At 46.5% G+C, this 17027-nt stretch overlaps 1 protein-coding gene across 4 annotated transcripts in view; it reads left to right on the top strand.

Annotated features, from left to right (window-relative positions):
• LOC144762309 (exportin-5-like) overlaps window positions 1–16202 on the top strand; it is a 949573-nt gene extending 933371 nt beyond the window's left edge. For all 4 annotated transcript variants that reach the window (XM_078647462.1, XM_078647460.1, XM_078647463.1 and 1 more), the window contains exon 32: window positions 13089–16202. In XM_078647462.1, coding sequence (XP_078503588.1) covers window positions 13089–13244 — 156 coding nt within the window. In that variant the 3' untranslated portion in view covers window positions 13245–16202. The remainder of the gene's footprint in view (window positions 1–13088) is intronic.
• The last annotated feature ends 825 nt before the right edge of the window (window positions 16203–17027 follow it).

The following is a 17027-nucleotide window of genomic DNA, read 5'->3' as shown; positions in this document are numbered from 1 at the left end:
GGAGTTTGTCATTACGAACTCCACAACACCATAATGGCTACACTGAAGACTGGGAAGTTTGGTATCAAACTTCTCAGCACATTAAACCTACACTGATGCCAGTGTGGGATTTAATGTAAAATTCACAACAGAGGGCATCTTAGAGATGCCCCCTGAAACTAGACCAACTTCTAGTGACCTGACTGAGTGGCAGCCTAGGCTGCCACCACCAGACATGTTTCTGGACCCCTGGGTCGAGAGCTGCTGCTCTCGGGGGCCTGAAACAATGCACATCCTAGGACGAGTTGCCAAGCCTCCTCCCCAGGATGGGCAGGGTTCACGAAGAAGAAGCTTCAAAGGCCTTTGTGAACGTCTCCAGACCATTTGCTGCTTTCAACAACTGGTCCCCACTGGTTCTACCCCATCACTTTGGGCAGGCAAACCGTCGGGAAAAACAAGTGAGGAAGAGAGGTGTGCCCACCTCTGCCAACTCCACCCTGCAGGTCAGGAAGGTGTCCTCGCCATCTTGAGGATGGGGGGGCCCAGCCAACCAGGGACAGGCTCCTGGCCCCCTCCCACTGGAAAGTGGCAGAATAGGGGGTTTACCCACCCCAGGGAAGGGACCCATTGGTCCCTGCCCTTTACCTACCTGTAATGCCCCTAAGTATTGTATTTAGGGGGCACCCTGAACCTTCCTTCCTCAGATCCAGCAACAACAAGATAAGAAGATAAGAAGGACCGAAGAGCCGTGCAGAACTACCAAGAGGTCGAGGCCCACTGACTTGGCCCCAGCCCTACAGGCCTGTCTCCCCTCGAACCTGCTCCTGCGAAATCTCGGTGTGTCCTGAAGTCAGCAACCTCAAAAACCCCGGAGGACCTGCCTGCCTTCACTTCAAAGACTGAATCTCTTGTGAACACCGGACTTGTTCAAGCAGCAGACCCTGGCAGCAGCCAGGGACCGCAAATCCAGCCCACTCTGCACCCATCCAACTAGTGGAAAAACACCACAAGGAGTTGCCCCCGGCATACCTGACTCGAGACCTGGCGACCCCTGATCTACCTCAAGCCTCCAGATGACGCCTGCAGCCTCAATCCAGAGGACCCCCCTACCGCGACCAGAGCAGGGTAAGAAAATCCGACGTCCCAAGGCACCCCTGCACCCGAAGCCCCATTTCCTTGTATGCCCAAACAAACTGTGTCTAACCAACCCACGACATCCCAACTTACCCCTCGGAGTGGTGGTCGCACCCAGAAGATACTCGTCCTCGAGCCTGCAGTGTTTCTTTGTACCAGAGGTTCTCCATTGAAAACAGGGCACCAGACCTCAAAACAGCACCCTGCATCCGGCCGCCCTAGTGCTGCTGAGGGTGCACCTTTGGTCCTACTTTGGTGCTCAACTTTCCCTGAGCTAAACCCTAGGAGCTTTGCTCCTACAACCTCGTGGTCTGCTTGCCAGCAGCCACCAACCGGAGGCCCCCTATTCCCTATTGGATAACATTAAGCCTCAAAACACTGCACCCGGCCGCCCTAGTACCGCTGAGGGTGCAACAACAGTGCATCACTGACCCTAGGGGACCCCTGAGTCTAGCCCCGGAACCTTCACTCCCAGAGTCGTTTACTTACCTGCAAACCAATAACCTGTTTTTCCTTCATAGGATAACATTGACAATTTTCCCTCCAAAAAAATGACAGTGTGGAGTTTTGAAAACTAAAGATATTCTTTAAAAATCGTACAAATAACCACAACGTGTTTTCTCACCTGTTTGCAGGACATGTCCCAGTGCTGAATCTAGGCATCCAGCACTGTAAGTAACGTAAAAGTAACTTACCTGCAGTGTGTTGGAAAAGCTTATTCAGTTCAATGTACTGTATTTGCTAAGTGTTGCATACTACTGCTCCCCTGTAAATCAAACAAAGTACAATTTCTATTGCATTTTCAAACTGTTCTATAGCCAGTAACTTATTACTGTGTGTACATCAAATGCTTAACACTGTCCTCTGATACTGCCTTACTGCTCGACCAAGCTACTACTGTTAGAGAGTAAGGTTCTGTCTTACTTTAACCTCTGCCTACCTCTTGGGACGCTTGGACTCTATACACACTATACCTCATTTTGGTGTAGTATATACAGAGACCGTTTCTTACAGCCACTCCACGCACCGCCACTCTGCTCTACACAACACCACTCTGCTCAACGCAACTGCACAATACGCAACGCCGCTCCACACAACACCACTCCACGCCACTGCACTCCATACAACTGCACAAGTCCACACCACACACAAATACACTACTAACAAATAAAAAAATAAACACATTTCCACTACACAACGCATATAGTTACTACACTAAAAAACAAAACATGTATAAAACATTACCATTTACAACGTCCACAGCTCGAACGCAAAAAAAAATTGAGAACTATTGCATTGAAAATGCTTGTTTTTCATGCGTTCTGTATGCAGTTCCAGATCTTCTCTCATCTTGGACACTGCTTTTTGTCAACTTTTTTCTTTATTCTATTCCCCAAATTTCGACAGTGTGCAAGTGACAACAAGTATCTGTCAGAGACATCTAGCCGCAGATTCCTTAACTTTTGAATGCTCACCAGGCACCAAACTGGATCCAAAAAGTCAGCAACACCTGTCTGCGGCAGTAGGTGACCTCGTGCGGCTCCATATCGACAATTGATCACGGCAGTGATGTCACCGGAGTCCACATTAGATGCGTACCGACGCCCAGACCTCAGTTTCTTTTTATTTGTGCTTCCATGTGGATCCAGAGAAGCGGTACCTCTGGCTGTTTTTCCCTGATTTCGACTCATTTTTGTCGAGGGACACAGCATGACTTTTTCATGCACTCTGGTTTTAAGGATTGCGGGTCCTATGTACGGTAGATGTCGGCCACTGACCCTCGCTGCAACTGTTTGTGGTGCCTGGGTGAGCACCATGATTCGGCGTGACTCCTGTCCACTGCTTTCGGCACAAGGCGCTTAAGGAGCAGCAGATAAAGCTGTTGGTGTCACGGGTGTCACAGCCCTTTAAGGCATCCTGTAGTTCTTGGTCCCCTGCACACTCCATAGACTGTCAGCAGGGTCACTCCTGGGGCCGTTTCTGTAGACCTCATTTGTCGTCCTCCTCTTGCGCTAAGTCAAGAGGAAAGCAGTTCAAGTGTGTCAGACCCATACTATACCTGTGTGTAGGAAGCTGGCTCTGTATATACTAAACCCCCAGAGGCTTAAGTAGATGATACTAAAAGCTCTATTTGTTATAGTGTGGTCAAGCAGTTAAGCTTATCATTTGTTGTACACACTCAGGCAAGAAATTAATACACACACTCAGACGGAATCCAAGATCAGTCAGTCAAAAGTACTTTATTCCGTTAAAACCATAAAAGCATTCTGTACAAAGAGTATTAAAATTAAATAACATTTGTTAGCAACAATAATATTGCACTAGTTATAAACCTAGAATAGACAAAGACTAACAATTTAAAATACGACATTAAAAACCCTGATGTATTAAAAGTTAATTAATGTAGACTAGGTCATGGGGATCACTCTCACTTTTTCCTCCCTATTCTAACTGCTGCAGTGAGGAAACGCACTATACTGAAAATTTCCCAGACATTGGACAGCATCTGTAAATATAGAAGTGCTAGTTTTGCTTGTAAAAATCCTTTGTCCTTTAAAATTGAAATGATAAAACGTTTCCAACTGTGCTAAAAGTGCTCGCAAAATAAAACAAAGTGCGATGTATCCTGGGTGGAGAAATTGTCCCATGAATAAACTCCCAGGTCCTCCACCCTTCTCCATCCCGGAGGATCGGCAAGGAGAAAATGAAACTGGTTCAGCCTAAATCTTACCAGGAGTAAGCAGTGGTTAGAGTTAGTTACTACATTCAAATAAGGTTCAATTGCACCAGACGTTATTAGCAATTGATGGGCACGTACCATTGGTTTTGCCAACTCCCTTTCTTCTGTTTCCATGAATGCCATATCTCTTCGCCCACTGCATATCGCCCTTTACTAATTTGTCTGGGGAATTACATAGTACTGGCCGTCCCAGTTGCTCTGCCAGCTTTTTGACATGGCACAGCCAAGGAATGCTACTAGCTCGATCTAGAACTAAGCAGTCTCATGATTTCACGATTCATTTCAAGTTCAGGATTTAACCAAGTTGCTATCCATTTTAGTAGAGGTGCTATTGCAATTAAGTCCTCCACAAAGCCTGTCCCAGTTTCTTGGTTAATTACATATGTTGCCGTGGATTGTGGCACTGATAGCAAGTTTCTTAAAAATGTGTTCTCAACTACTTAGATTTCCATTGCTTCCCTAAATCCCCATATATTGAGCCATAAGTTGCAATGCAGGTACATTTTGCTCTATATACATTTAACAGTGTTTGTATTAGTTTTGCCTCTAACCTACGTGCAAAACATAAAATGGCAGATGTGGATTTAGCCAATACATTTTTCTTTGCATTCAATTGCGGGGTCCACGTGCCCTTGTCATCAAATAAAACACCTAGATAAGGGCAGGTGGTAACCCTAGGTTCGAGGCATATGGGCTGCAGATGGTACATTTATGAATAGATCGCCATCTGGTGTTGGGCTCGGATGATTGCACTTTGTTTTTCTCTTGGAGAAGTCTTTGTCGTCATAGATGACTCCTCCTCTTGGTGTTAGTGCGCATGGGCATCGGCTCCATCCTTAGATTGTTTTTTTCCGCCATCGGGTTCGGATGAGGATCGAAGCGCTCCGGACCGACTTCAACAAAGAAGGTTATAACCGGCGCGTACTCCTTTCCAAATCGACGGTATCGTTATCGAACGCGACTTTACTCCATACCGACGCGGTTCGAAGGACGACGACTACGAGAAACTCGACGTAGTCCAGCCCGGGGTCCATGGAAAGGACTCCATTCAAAAAATGTCCAACGTGTGGTGCTAAGTTCCCACACAAGGACCTACACGAGGTGTGCAACCTCTGCTTGTCCCCTGAACACGAATCCAGGGACTGTGAGGCCTGTGCAGCGTTCTCTTCAAAGTCGAGAGCCCGAAGACACGAGGTATCGAGAATGCAGTCACAAGCAATCCCGGAGCTGTTCGAGGACCAGCACCCAGAAGAGGAGGAAGAAGAGGCCGACGAGGCGGGGTCAGAAGAGGACGAGTCCGACGTCGAGGAAATCGACGTCCAACAAACCGTGAGTGACGACGTCCCTTTACCAAAGAACAGACCCCGCACGGTGTCGACCCCGCCCTCGAGCCCGGTCAGACAACCGAAAAAAGTTTCCAACGCCCCGCCTTCGAGCCCGGCAACGAAACAGAAACCGAAACACTCGGTCTCCCATCATAGTGGTTCCGGTTCCGATAAACGGACCACATCGACACCGAAGCACCAAGTCAAGGAAAGCTCGAAGTCGAAGCAGTCCATGTCGACACCGAAGCACGCTTCGGCGTCGAAAACACCCTCGACACCGGGGACATCTTCGATACATCCCTGCCTAACCCCATTAGCGATGCATATTCCCTGGGTACAGTTCCCCCTTTGATCGTACCTCACTGTGGCGGTCAAATCCCTATGCAGATCGGCAAGGAAACTGACAATATTTCCATCCACTCCTAGTTTGGCCATAACTTGGATCTATTCACTCGGTCAAAGGCCAAGGAAAGATCCATGAACGACAAGTGCAATGTTCCCTTCTTGGCGATAGTGTAGTTCCCAATTAACAGGTGCAGAATCAGGCACTGGTCAGTAGTGCCCCTTCCTTTCCTAAATCCGTATTGCAGATCTGATAGGGTATTGGATTCAGTTAACCAAGCTGTGAGTTTACTAAGTACCACCCTTCCAAGCACCTTTACAGCAGAATCTATGAGTGAAATTGGTCTGTAACAGCTTGGATCCCCTCTATTACCCTTTTTAAAAATCGGAACAATAACTGACTCAGACCATGACCTGGGTAGACCTAATTTACATGCCACATTAAAAACATGGGCCAATAGTTTTGACCAAAGAATTACATTAGATTTAAAAAGATCAGCTGGGACGCCATCTGGTCCAGGGCCTTTGTTACTTGTCATTTGAGTTATGGCCTTCACTACTTCTAACTCTGTAAAAATCATAGTGTATGCCTCAACATCAAATGCAGTGCCTGAAAATCCCGGATTCTCCTGATCACCATATATAGATGTAAAAAGGTTGAACCTATCCTGCTCCTGTATGTTACATTCCAGGGGAATGAATGAATGAATGAATGTTGGATTTATAGAGCGCGTGGTTACCCTGGAGCGTCCCAGCGCTGTACCACTGGGGAACCCGTCCTGGCTTTCCCTGTGAGATGGTCCCTTTACTGGGCATCCCCAAGGTGAAGCCAGGCATCCCCGGCGGTGGTGGGGCCAGAGTGGAGATTAAGCAAGCTATTGCCCAGAGTTGCAGCGTGGGACCCCATGGTTAGAGTGGCACCGAGGCGAGAATTATTGGGCCCGCTGACATTGGTCCTGAACCCGGCCGCGTCGGGAATTGAACCCTGGTCCCGGGCAGACCTCAGCCTCCGGGTCTGCCGCCTCTAACCGTTGAGCCACACTTCTGCACATGGGACTACCCATGGATTCTTGAAAAAAGGGTTTGTTCACGATTTCCCAGAAATTAGCACTGTTTTTGATAACATCAGTGGACGATAGATCGTTCCATACCTCATGTTTGATCTCTTCTTTACCAGTTTATATATTTTCCTTAGAGCTACTATGGCACTTTTATCTTGTGATTTATATTTTAAAGCCGCTAGCAGCTTTCGATGGGCAACTATGATCAAACCACCACTCCCCTTTATTTTGGTGATCCCTAAAAGGGCGTTTAAGGTCGGAGGCCACCTGAGTGCAGATTTTGGTGTATGCTGTAAGGACCTCTTTGCCCCTTAAGTTATCATCTGAACAGAGGTCCATCTCCCTTCCAATATTATTCAACAGGTTCGCCTGAAAATCCCCTGGCACTACCATACACCACTTAAGTCTACGGGCCTGGTCTTTAGATCTTATATTAGAAAGGCAAGGACATCTATTAGATTTTCAGTTATTCTTAAGACCACCCGCCAATATCAGGTGTATAGGATTGTGGTCACTAAACTAAGACCACATGGTGGTGTATCCTATCACCTGGGGGGTCAGGGCTACAATCCAAGATCAATTGTTTAGTCTAAAAAGTTATTACTTTATTTCATTTTAGAACCAAGAAGAACTCAGTTACAGGTAAGTAACCATTTCAAGAGTAGTAATACTTTTCAAAATGCAGTAGGAATTGTGTTGCAAGGCAGTAGAAATGCTTTACAGTAATAGACCTACTTTTGTATTGTCAATCAGAAACAGTAGAACTTCGAGAAATGGAAGGAAAACGGTAATCTGCATTAACAGGTCAGTACATAACTTAATTTTTCTGTCTTCTGTGGTTTTGACCAACACTGGACAAGGTTCCATTTAAATTAGGTGTGGCACTGGTGTGGCCAGGTGCAGTGGTCACTGAGCCCAATGTTAGTCAATGGAGACTGGGGTAACCGAGCAAGGTGCAGATTGCAGGTAGGTACCTGCGGTTTCAGGGCACAGGCATCAGGAGTTAAGGTGAGCACAGGGGGGACACAAGGCAGCACCAAAGCTACACCACCAGCGCTGCAGCCAGGTGCAGGGTGTGGGAAGTTGGCCTGGTATATGATGTTCACTATTCTAGTGAACACCTTGCACCAGCCCAAACAACCCTTATGGTGATGGTTGTAAGTCAACCTTATAGACCAGCTATCCTAGAGGTAGCGTGGACTGAACAGTCTTAAGCTAAAAGACTCTTGAGGGCGTGTAAAGCCAGCTGTTTATATATGTATTTATTCACTAACACACTCCTCTGAACTCTTTATGTGATTAGAGGCATAAGCACATAACAAGTTACTCTTAGAAATACGTTAAATAGCACAATTTACAGTTCTGCCCTATGGGCCCGTAAAACCATATACTAAGTAAGTGGTATAAGAACCACGACTCGTGAAAAGGAAAGCCCTAGGGCCTAGAGAATCACTGGGGCTACACTATCTGGTCCTTGGGTTAGGAGGAGGAGGCCCACAGGCGGCGCGTGCAGTGTCCGTACACTCACGCGAGAGTCAATAGAAAGTCAATGGGAACTTAGAAGGTAAGTAATTGGAGATTCAGGACACTTCCGGTCTAGCTAGAATGAAACAACTAAAAACCTAGACACTTGGATAGTCAATACCCTTGAGAGCACCGAAGCACTCGCGTTACCTCACCCACAGGAAGCGGGTGCATAGGTGTGAAGATGTGTCGGGTTTCGCCGTTGAAGTCTATGGAGCCTGTGAAGAAAGATGCTGCAGGCTACCAGGAGGAAGATGTCCGGGTGGATCCAAGGGTGGATCGAAGATGAAGAAGACCTGAAAGCAGAGGGGACAGAGTCTAGGTCACTAGCCAGTGACCGGGTGGAACCAGGAAGGAACCAGACGTCGTTGAGGAGCAATCAGGTGCTGTCGTGAAGCTTGTCTTTGCAGCCACGCGGACCAGGAGGCGTCGAGGACGACCAGGTGCTGGAGAGGAGCTGTCCCACGAAGGTTCTCGCAAATGGAGGGGTCGACTTCCGGATTGGAGGCAACAAGCCTAAGCAAAGGCAACCCACGCAGGATACACAAAAGGCTTCTGGTGCAGACCAGGAAGGTCTGAGGTGCCTCACCTTTGCAGGGAGGCAAGGGCCAGTCTGGAGCAACCAGACCAGCGAGTTGGTTCAAAAGGATTGTCGTCACAGAGGATACTAGCCAATGAGCCAGCAACCGGACAACGCCTCGAGCAGAACACAAGCAGAAAAGCCCCATGCAGAACTCGTGGAGGGCTGATCTTCGGTGCAGGTGGAGCTCGGATTCGGTGCTTCTCAATCCCCAGTGCACAGCTGCGAGGATACCTCAGGAGCTGCACAGTTAGCAAGTCGTGGACTTTTCAAGATGTCCGGTCCCACGTGTCTCGTCGCCTCCACGATCTCAGCTATGCTGCAGACGTGAAGAGAGGGTCAGAGAGGTCTGGAAGTCTTGGTCTTGTCAGGCTCTGTACTCGGGTCCCGGCGGGAGCGTCGACAAAGTAAGCCGTTGATTGGCTGGATGGTGCCTGGTTGCCCAGGGTGGTCACTCCTTGGCCACAAGGGAGATTCTTCAGTCTTCAGCTTCAGCAGAATGTCGAAGGTCCTGAGTTTCGTTTTAAGTTTCAGTTCAGGATCAAATCTAAAGTCCTGGGGTTCAGCTCCTACCTTTATACAACTAAAAGGGTCTGGATTACTTTCTAGGTCCCTCCTATGGGTGGGACCAGGAAGGGGGGTGGTTACACCCCCTTTCCTTTGTCCAGTTTCGCGCCAGAGCTGGGGCTGGAGTGCCCCAGCAACGGTTTGAACTGGACTATGCATGGAGCACCTAGTGTGCCCCAGGCAGTGTTTCATTCTATTCAGCCCTCCCTGTCCCAATACACAAAGTCCTGTCTGGGGTGGTGCTCTCACCTCTCCAGGCAGGAAACCTATTGTCCAAACCTCCATGACTGGAAGGACTCCCAGCAGCAGAAGGTCAGACTTGCGTCTGTGGCAGCAGCGTCCATTTTGAGACGCTGGAGCTCTGGTTAACTTTAACCAGGATAGTCATCAACAACATGTCTTCTCCCTCTAGAAGGGTGGAATGCTACCACCGTCGCCAGAATTGGCGAGGGGGTAGTATTCCAAAGCGTATGGCACCTTACCCGATATGTTTCGATAAAGCCAAACCAAAGTTAGCATTCAACCGCGAGGATTATAATGCACTTAAGAGTATATGGTAGGGCAATATCATAGAACAGCTATAAGGACATGGTTCCGAAAGCTGCAGTCAGGCTCAGCTCATGCTAGAGCACCATCTCACACATAACCAAGCACTCTGCCTCCAGGATTGTTAAGCCCTGCCATAGGAGTGACTTATAGGTTACTGTGTGTCTATATATAAGGGTAGATATAGGAATACTATACCTAAGCAAGGGGTGATTACACGACCTTGCCCCAGCTGAGTGATCAGCCAGTTGTGTCTATTTGAGTGGCCAGCCAGGAGTGTCATAATACATGCTGCAGCCCCTGGTAGGCCTTGGTTACACCTATGGCCTGAGTACCTAGGGTACACTTCTACAGGGGCTGACAAGGTGAACCAATTCCCAATTGTGGATGTACCTAGAGTACATGGAGTCCATTTTACAGAGAGAGCAGATAGCCTGGGGTCCTGAATAGCAGGATCCCAGGCCAAATAAGTTGAAAACCTGCTAAACACTAGGCAAAAAGTTGGGGGTAACCATAGGCAGGTATCCACCTTCCTACACAGGGTACAGTTTAGCGTCAGGTGCCCAATGTACTTCAGTGGGGAATCTCGGTCGCACAAAGAGGCTGCAGGCTCAGACCAGGAGGCTGGATGAAGGTGACCGCCGGCTGAACAGGTAAGTTGGGATGTCGAGGGAGATATGGGCACCGTTGGTTAGGCTCCCCCAGACCAGGGGGCTGAGGATGCAGGGGTACTTTTTGGTGTTGTATTTTCTTTGTCGGTTCTGGTCACAGTCAGGGTGACCCTTCGTGTAGAGGCTGCAGGTGACTTTGTGGGATCCAGGAGAGGCTAGCCACCGATGAAGTTTAGGTCTGGATCACTGGGGAGACGTCACTGGACAGGTGATCGGCTCAGACTCTGGCTGTGTGCGTTAGTTGCAGAGTGGGCTTGGGTGCAGACCAGCAAGGCCTGTGGGACTAACTCAGCATTGGTAAGTCAGCACACAGGGAGCCAGCAGGAATAGTCAGAGCCCTCTTGAGGACCCACTTGTAGCAAGGGAGTTACAGGGAAGCCTCAGCACCCCTCAGAAGGTGCAGGCCCACAGTGCAGAAGTTGCAGGCAGGACTTCGTACTTGGAGCAGTGCGATGCTGGAGGCCGGGGCCTCTTGGAGCTTGAATATCATTCGGGAAGAGTCTACAAGCCTAGGCATCAACAGACAGACGTGTGGCACGTGGATGCGGTTCAGGTCCGTTGGAGAGGAATTGCGGTCGCCCAGGTTGCAGAGCCCGGAGATGTCTGTTGGACAACAGGATCAGCAACCCAAGTGCTAACCACAATCCTTGTCATGGTGAACCAGAAAAGTTGGCACAAAAGCAGTCAGGCTAAACTTAGAGGGAATGTGTAAATTATGTAATCAGCACTCAGACAGTAGTAAAGTGAAAACACAATTTAAGGATAATCCAAAGCCAAATTAGAAAACGAGTATATTTTAATAAATAAGAGCACCAGAATGACAAAATTAGAATAAGCAGAACCAGCATTATGATGAATTTGTTAAGTTCTAGATGACAATAGCGCCAAACAGCACCGCTTGCTGGTATCTGGTTGCGAATGGGTGGGTCAAAGTTCAGGCCGATCCCAAATGAGCATGGGTCGGATACAGGGACCAGGTTTGTCCCGGTGAAGACTTTAGCTTCTCACTCCAGCAGAGGCCAGCAGCAAGGATCAGGCAGGTCCAGTTGCTGGTCAGCCAAAAATAAAGGGGAGTGAAGGGAAAAGGTTTAGGGTAATACCACGCCAAGGATGTCCGGTCTCAGACAGCAGTTGACTGTCTTCAGTCTCCCTTCCAAAGTAGTGGATGGCATTCTACCAGCCAGACGTCCATCTGTGAAATTTGTTTATGCTGGATGCTAGGACAAGTTTCTGGCCTTGTACAATTCCTGCCACACAGAACCATTACAAGCAAAGTTGTCAGATGTTCTGCTTTTTGTGCCTTCTTTGTAGCCGAGCTAGGATTTGCCACCATCAGTGAAAGGTTATTTGTTGTTTTTTTTATGCCTTTTTGCATTCTCCGGACCCACCGTCCTTGTTAAAAATCCCCTGTTGTAATGCGTTTCCTTAAAGGTCTAATTCATAGTTTTCCACCCAAACCTTTTGTAATGCTGCAGTGGGGCCTTATGTTCAGTCTATTTGAGCTGATGAACAGATGTCCTTTCCGTCTCATGACTCTTAAAAACATTCTTCTTCGTAGCAATAACCTCAGCTCATTACTGGAGTGAGGTATAAGCTCTACTAAACACCCATATTTTCTAGACAAACTAGTAGTCTGAACTAGAGCAGAGTTTTTTGCTGAAAGTTGTTTAGACCATCGGTTGGACAATAAGCTTTCTGTCAAGTTCACTGGGACGAAGAAGGGTAAAGCAGTGCAAATAAGGACCATATCAAGGTGGATATTCCTCTGTATGAAGTACTGCTGCACATTGTCGAGGAAGTAGCCCCCCCGAAGGTCTTGGAGCTCACTTTGCCAGATCCAAGGGTGCTACCACTGTGGTGGAACACGGAATGCCTGTTCTAGACATCTGTCAGGCTGCAAAATGGGTGTCACTCTACACATTTTTGACCCACTTCTGCCTTGATAGCCAGGACCAGTGGAAAGGGCACATTGCTCAGTCAGCTCTGCAGGATTTCCAGGTTTGAGTCATTCCACAGACCATGCACCTGGGAAGGTACTGCTTTGGTATCTATCCACAAGGTGAGGAATCCGTGATTAGAAGTATTCATCAGAAGTTACTTTTTATTGGTAAAACTATGTGTAATGGACTCTTTTCACCATCCATAAAAATATTCCACGTTGTAGATCTGCACATGGTCCTATCTGTTTATACGCTCTGCAATCAACAGAGTAGACTTAGTCAAGAATGGAAGCACACATAGGTGGTGCATATATGTGGCTCTGGCATGATATCTTCAAAGCCAACACGGAGCCTCCCTGCACCGCCTACCGGCGCATGGGAGTAATTAAGAGAAAAATGTCCAGATCCTGTCTGGTGCTTGGGGATGGAGGTGAGAATTCTGTGATTGTGTTGGGTATCCAACAGGAATAGCATCACCGAATATAAGTAAATGTGTAATCACAAAATAAATATTTGTGTATTTTGGTTGTACTGTCGGTCATTTTATTCTTCTTTGTAATGGTGGGTGCTATAACAACTTAAGACAAAAACAGTTTTCAGGTTAAAAGAATATTGTGTGAATAAACTGTGGCTAAGATCCTCTTAAAGAAAGTAATGTGTCCTTTCTTCTGATTTGCAGAAGCCACTTGGGGAACAGTTCCGCAAAGAGGTCCACATCAAGAACCTGCCCTCCCTTCTCCGGAAGCTGAAGTCTGTGCAGGAGCTGGAAGTAGATCAACCCTTGGTGTCCACCGAGGAGGATGAGAGCGTCCTCACTAATCTCTTTGAGCCCTAACATCAGGGCACAACTCAGAGACTTGGAGTCTTGGTGGCCCACCCACTTCCCTTTTCCTATGTATGTTCCCTTTAAAGAAAACTCTACTTAAGTGTTTTGTACATTCGGACTACAAGCACCTTTTCCCTGGTTGCAGATTGAAGCTATCTCAAACGCCAAGGGCAGTTTTATTTTTGTATCCTGTGCCATCTTTTTTTAAATCATTCAGCCAGTGTTTCTGGAGTAGTGTGACATAGGATTTTTGTCATAGTAAATGTGTTTCTCTTGCCTACAATTCCAGAGTCAGGGCAGCAGATATTTTCCCACTGAAGGCCTTTGTGATCTGTTAAAGTAATACTTTTGCCAGTGGTATTTACTGACTCATGACTGAGGGGCAGTCACATCAGGGAACTTATTAACAGTTACAATGGCGGGTAGTCTACAAATATGCTGATTCTGTCATGTACAAATCATAGCATAATAGTTTGTCGCAAGTTCAAAAAGCTAGTGATTTATCTTGGGAATGGTTGCAGTTAGTCGTCTTCTGGTTCCTTATGTGATGCCTCTACGTTTTTTAGTCACATTCCTCATTTTTATGGATAAAAAAATAAAATGTCATCCATGTAGCTGTGAACCTCATTAGCATATCTATCTGAATGATATCAATAGTATATTGCTATGCACTGGCTGTGATCAGTTTACGGACTTTGATTCGCCAACAGGGAGGAGTTCTTTTCTGCTGCAGAATGTTAATGCTAGAGAAGTGTGTACATCCATTTTCAAAGCCACTTATAAGACTGCATTCATGGTCCGCCATTATATCGTGGGCATCCTGGCATAAAATGCTGCAGAACCACCAGAAAATATCTGTAAAGCTCTTTCAGCAGGACAGGTTTTATTTCTTTCGTTTCTCTGACCTCCACACATCTGTTCTGCTGATATTCACTCCTGTGCAGGAAATCAAGACTAAAATGAAAACCGGGCACTTTCAGACATCGCTTCAGACCGTCCCTTAGTAATAAAGCCTGTGGTGTGCGCATCCTTGGACTTCGTTCAGTATTAGATCTGGCAAAACTTGCCAGACCAAGCACAATATTTGGTACATCCTAACTGAATGTGTTGGTTGCTTTTGTATATTTTTGCTTTACGAATAAACCAAAAATGATTGCCAGCCGTTTCAAGATCGTCGTTGCAATTTATTGCCTGAGGACGCGGCATCTTGGTGTGACCGCCTCCACTGCACACGTTGTGTGGAGCGCTCTCTACCTGGGATGAAAGGAGTGACAATCTGGTGATGCCAGGGGACTCTGCCATCTCCAAAGATGGGCAGTGCCACAACTACTGTAAAGGAGGAGAGTGGGAAAGGGATAGTTCACTTTGGATGGAAGTCTGTGAGTCATTGCCTCTCACATCTGCTTCAGCACACATCTGGCAGTCTTGAGAAGCCACGTTCAGCATTCGAGGTTTGAGGAGATCTGAATCTCCTTCTCAATTCAAGTGCACACACTCTTTGCCTCTATCTCAGCGAGGCCTCTGGGTATTTGCCTCCAAGGGTCCACTGTAATGGAACGCGCAGCACCGTATACTGTGGTCAAGTAATAGCATCATCTAGCAGAGGAAACCGCCTATATTGCACCGAATCAACATACAGTCTCATTGAGGAAGAATATATAATGTGTGCAAGGACCGACCCTTCTCATGTATCTGAAAATCGAATGCGCCTGCAAAGGTCAGCTTGTATGTGCTTGTGAACCAGCCTTGACATGGATAGAATGAATGCGTTGTACTTTGCTGATGGTCCAGAGACTTTTCACGATGGTCTAGGAAGGGGCTTATCTTTCGGTTCCTTCATCCTAGTGCTGACCATACCAGTTAATATTCTCTGGGAAGTCGAGTGTTTAGAAGGCTTGTCTGTTCGTTCTCTAAAGTTCATCTTGCACCTTTGCTCTTTGAAGTAAGAAGGGCAGAGCACTGACCACCTGGTTTTCAACAATATTTTTTTGTTCAATGTATTTGTGATTACGTTTATATAGATCAGTACATACATTTTTCGAATGAATCCAAGTGGAGTTACTGATGGCATAAGTTTCTCTGAATAAAACTAAAAGTGAGAACGAGGAGGGGGGAATTCAGATTGCCCACATTTTGATTATATACGCCATTGTATACATACTAATGTAAAGCAGAAAAAAGCTTGTAAACTTTTGATTGTGTGTGTGTACACTACTTTGGGTGGGAGAATCTTGCCTTTAATCCAGATTAGGATGTTTCCGGGCTCCCTAAACGTTTGTTTTTCTCACTTTCTTGTTAAAACCGAAAAGACAGCAATGGGATATGATGCATCATAATTGTTAAACAATTGTCTTCCTCCAACCTAACATGACCGTAGCACATGCCCAGTTTCTCATGGTCTGGTCTGATACCGTGCCAGAGTCTGACACTAAGGACATAATTACAAAGTATATTTCTGATGCCAGTGTCTTCATTTAAGCTATTAGTAAACCTCGTGGGCTGGCATCTTGTTGGTAAAGCAGTGAGAGCGGAGCAATGGAAGTAAAGGATTTGAAGGGTATTTCCAATGAGATATGTCAGACAAATGAGTGAAATGCTGAGTGAATGGAAGTATTTCCTGACTATACGTGGAATGATCCTCATGCCTGTTTAATGCAGTATGTATGGCCCTCTCTGTGATAACATAGGCATGATCTGTGTAATCTTTTAACTCTGTGTCATGTTTTAGGAATCCTTCTTTTCTCATTACTCACTCTCTATCATTTAAATTAAGTTTGAAGAACAGAAGCAGTTGGCCAACGTATTTATTGTGCTGGTGATATTTTTTTTTTTTATAATCTGTGATTCCATGAATTAGAAATTATCTATTTTTTTTATATTCTTTTTAAAAAGATATTTGTGCTTAGAATGCTAACTCTGATAATCAGCTAGTCAGTAACTGAACTTGAATAAAGTATTTGTTTCTTATTGGCTAATGAATGCTTATTTTATTTATTTGCATTTGGTATTTGAGAAAAGGGGAACCCAGGGACCTAGTTCGGACAATTATTATCATAAAGGTGGTCCCTATGGGCGAAGTGTAACCTTGGACATCCACTGCAATAGTGACATAAAGAAACTCTTCTGCAGAATATTTAGTTATGCGAATAGTGAATTTATTTTGCCAATAACGTTCATATAATGTAAAGATGGTTCCTAGCATCATGTATGAAATTAAAGGTGTTTACCCAACTCTCAAGGCAGAATGGGTGCAGGGTCGCACAGACAACACAACCGCCAGGTGGTATTGCAACAAACCGGGAGGAGTGGGGTCATGGATCCGTGCCAAGAGGCTCTGCACCTCTGGAAGTGGCTGAAAGCTTAGGGCAGCTTCCTGTTTGGCCAACACCTAGCAGGATCGTTAAAATCCAGGGTGGGAGAACTCGGCTGTCTAGCTAATCACAAATGACAGTTGCACTCTGTGGTGGCACAGGACATCTTCCAGTAATAGTGAGAACCCTGGCTCGAACTATTCTCCTCTGCAGAGAACACAATGTCCAGATGATTGTGCGTTGGAGTTCCCAAGGAGATCCTCCCTGGGAGATTCCTTCTGCATGTATTGGAGCTCCTGTAAACTTCCCTTCCCTTCCCTCCCCCTCCTGCCCACACTCCTGAAAAGATCTGATAGAGACTTCAAGCTCCAGATTCCTACTGTAGAATATTCCCCAGGCATCCGACTGGATGTGGAAACTTTTCATGAGCAGTACTCCTGCGCACTAGTAGGTGGTGGTGTTCGGTTTCGCTTAGTGTCAT

The sequence above is a fragment of the Lissotriton helveticus genome, chromosome 6, assembly GCF_964261635.1.
Source record: "Lissotriton helveticus chromosome 6, aLisHel1.1, whole genome shotgun sequence".
Lineage (NCBI taxonomy): Eukaryota > Metazoa > Chordata > Amphibia > Caudata > Salamandridae > Lissotriton > Lissotriton helveticus.
The sequence above is the reverse complement of the archived record's forward strand: the minus strand, read 5'-3'. Positions and strand labels throughout refer to the sequence as shown.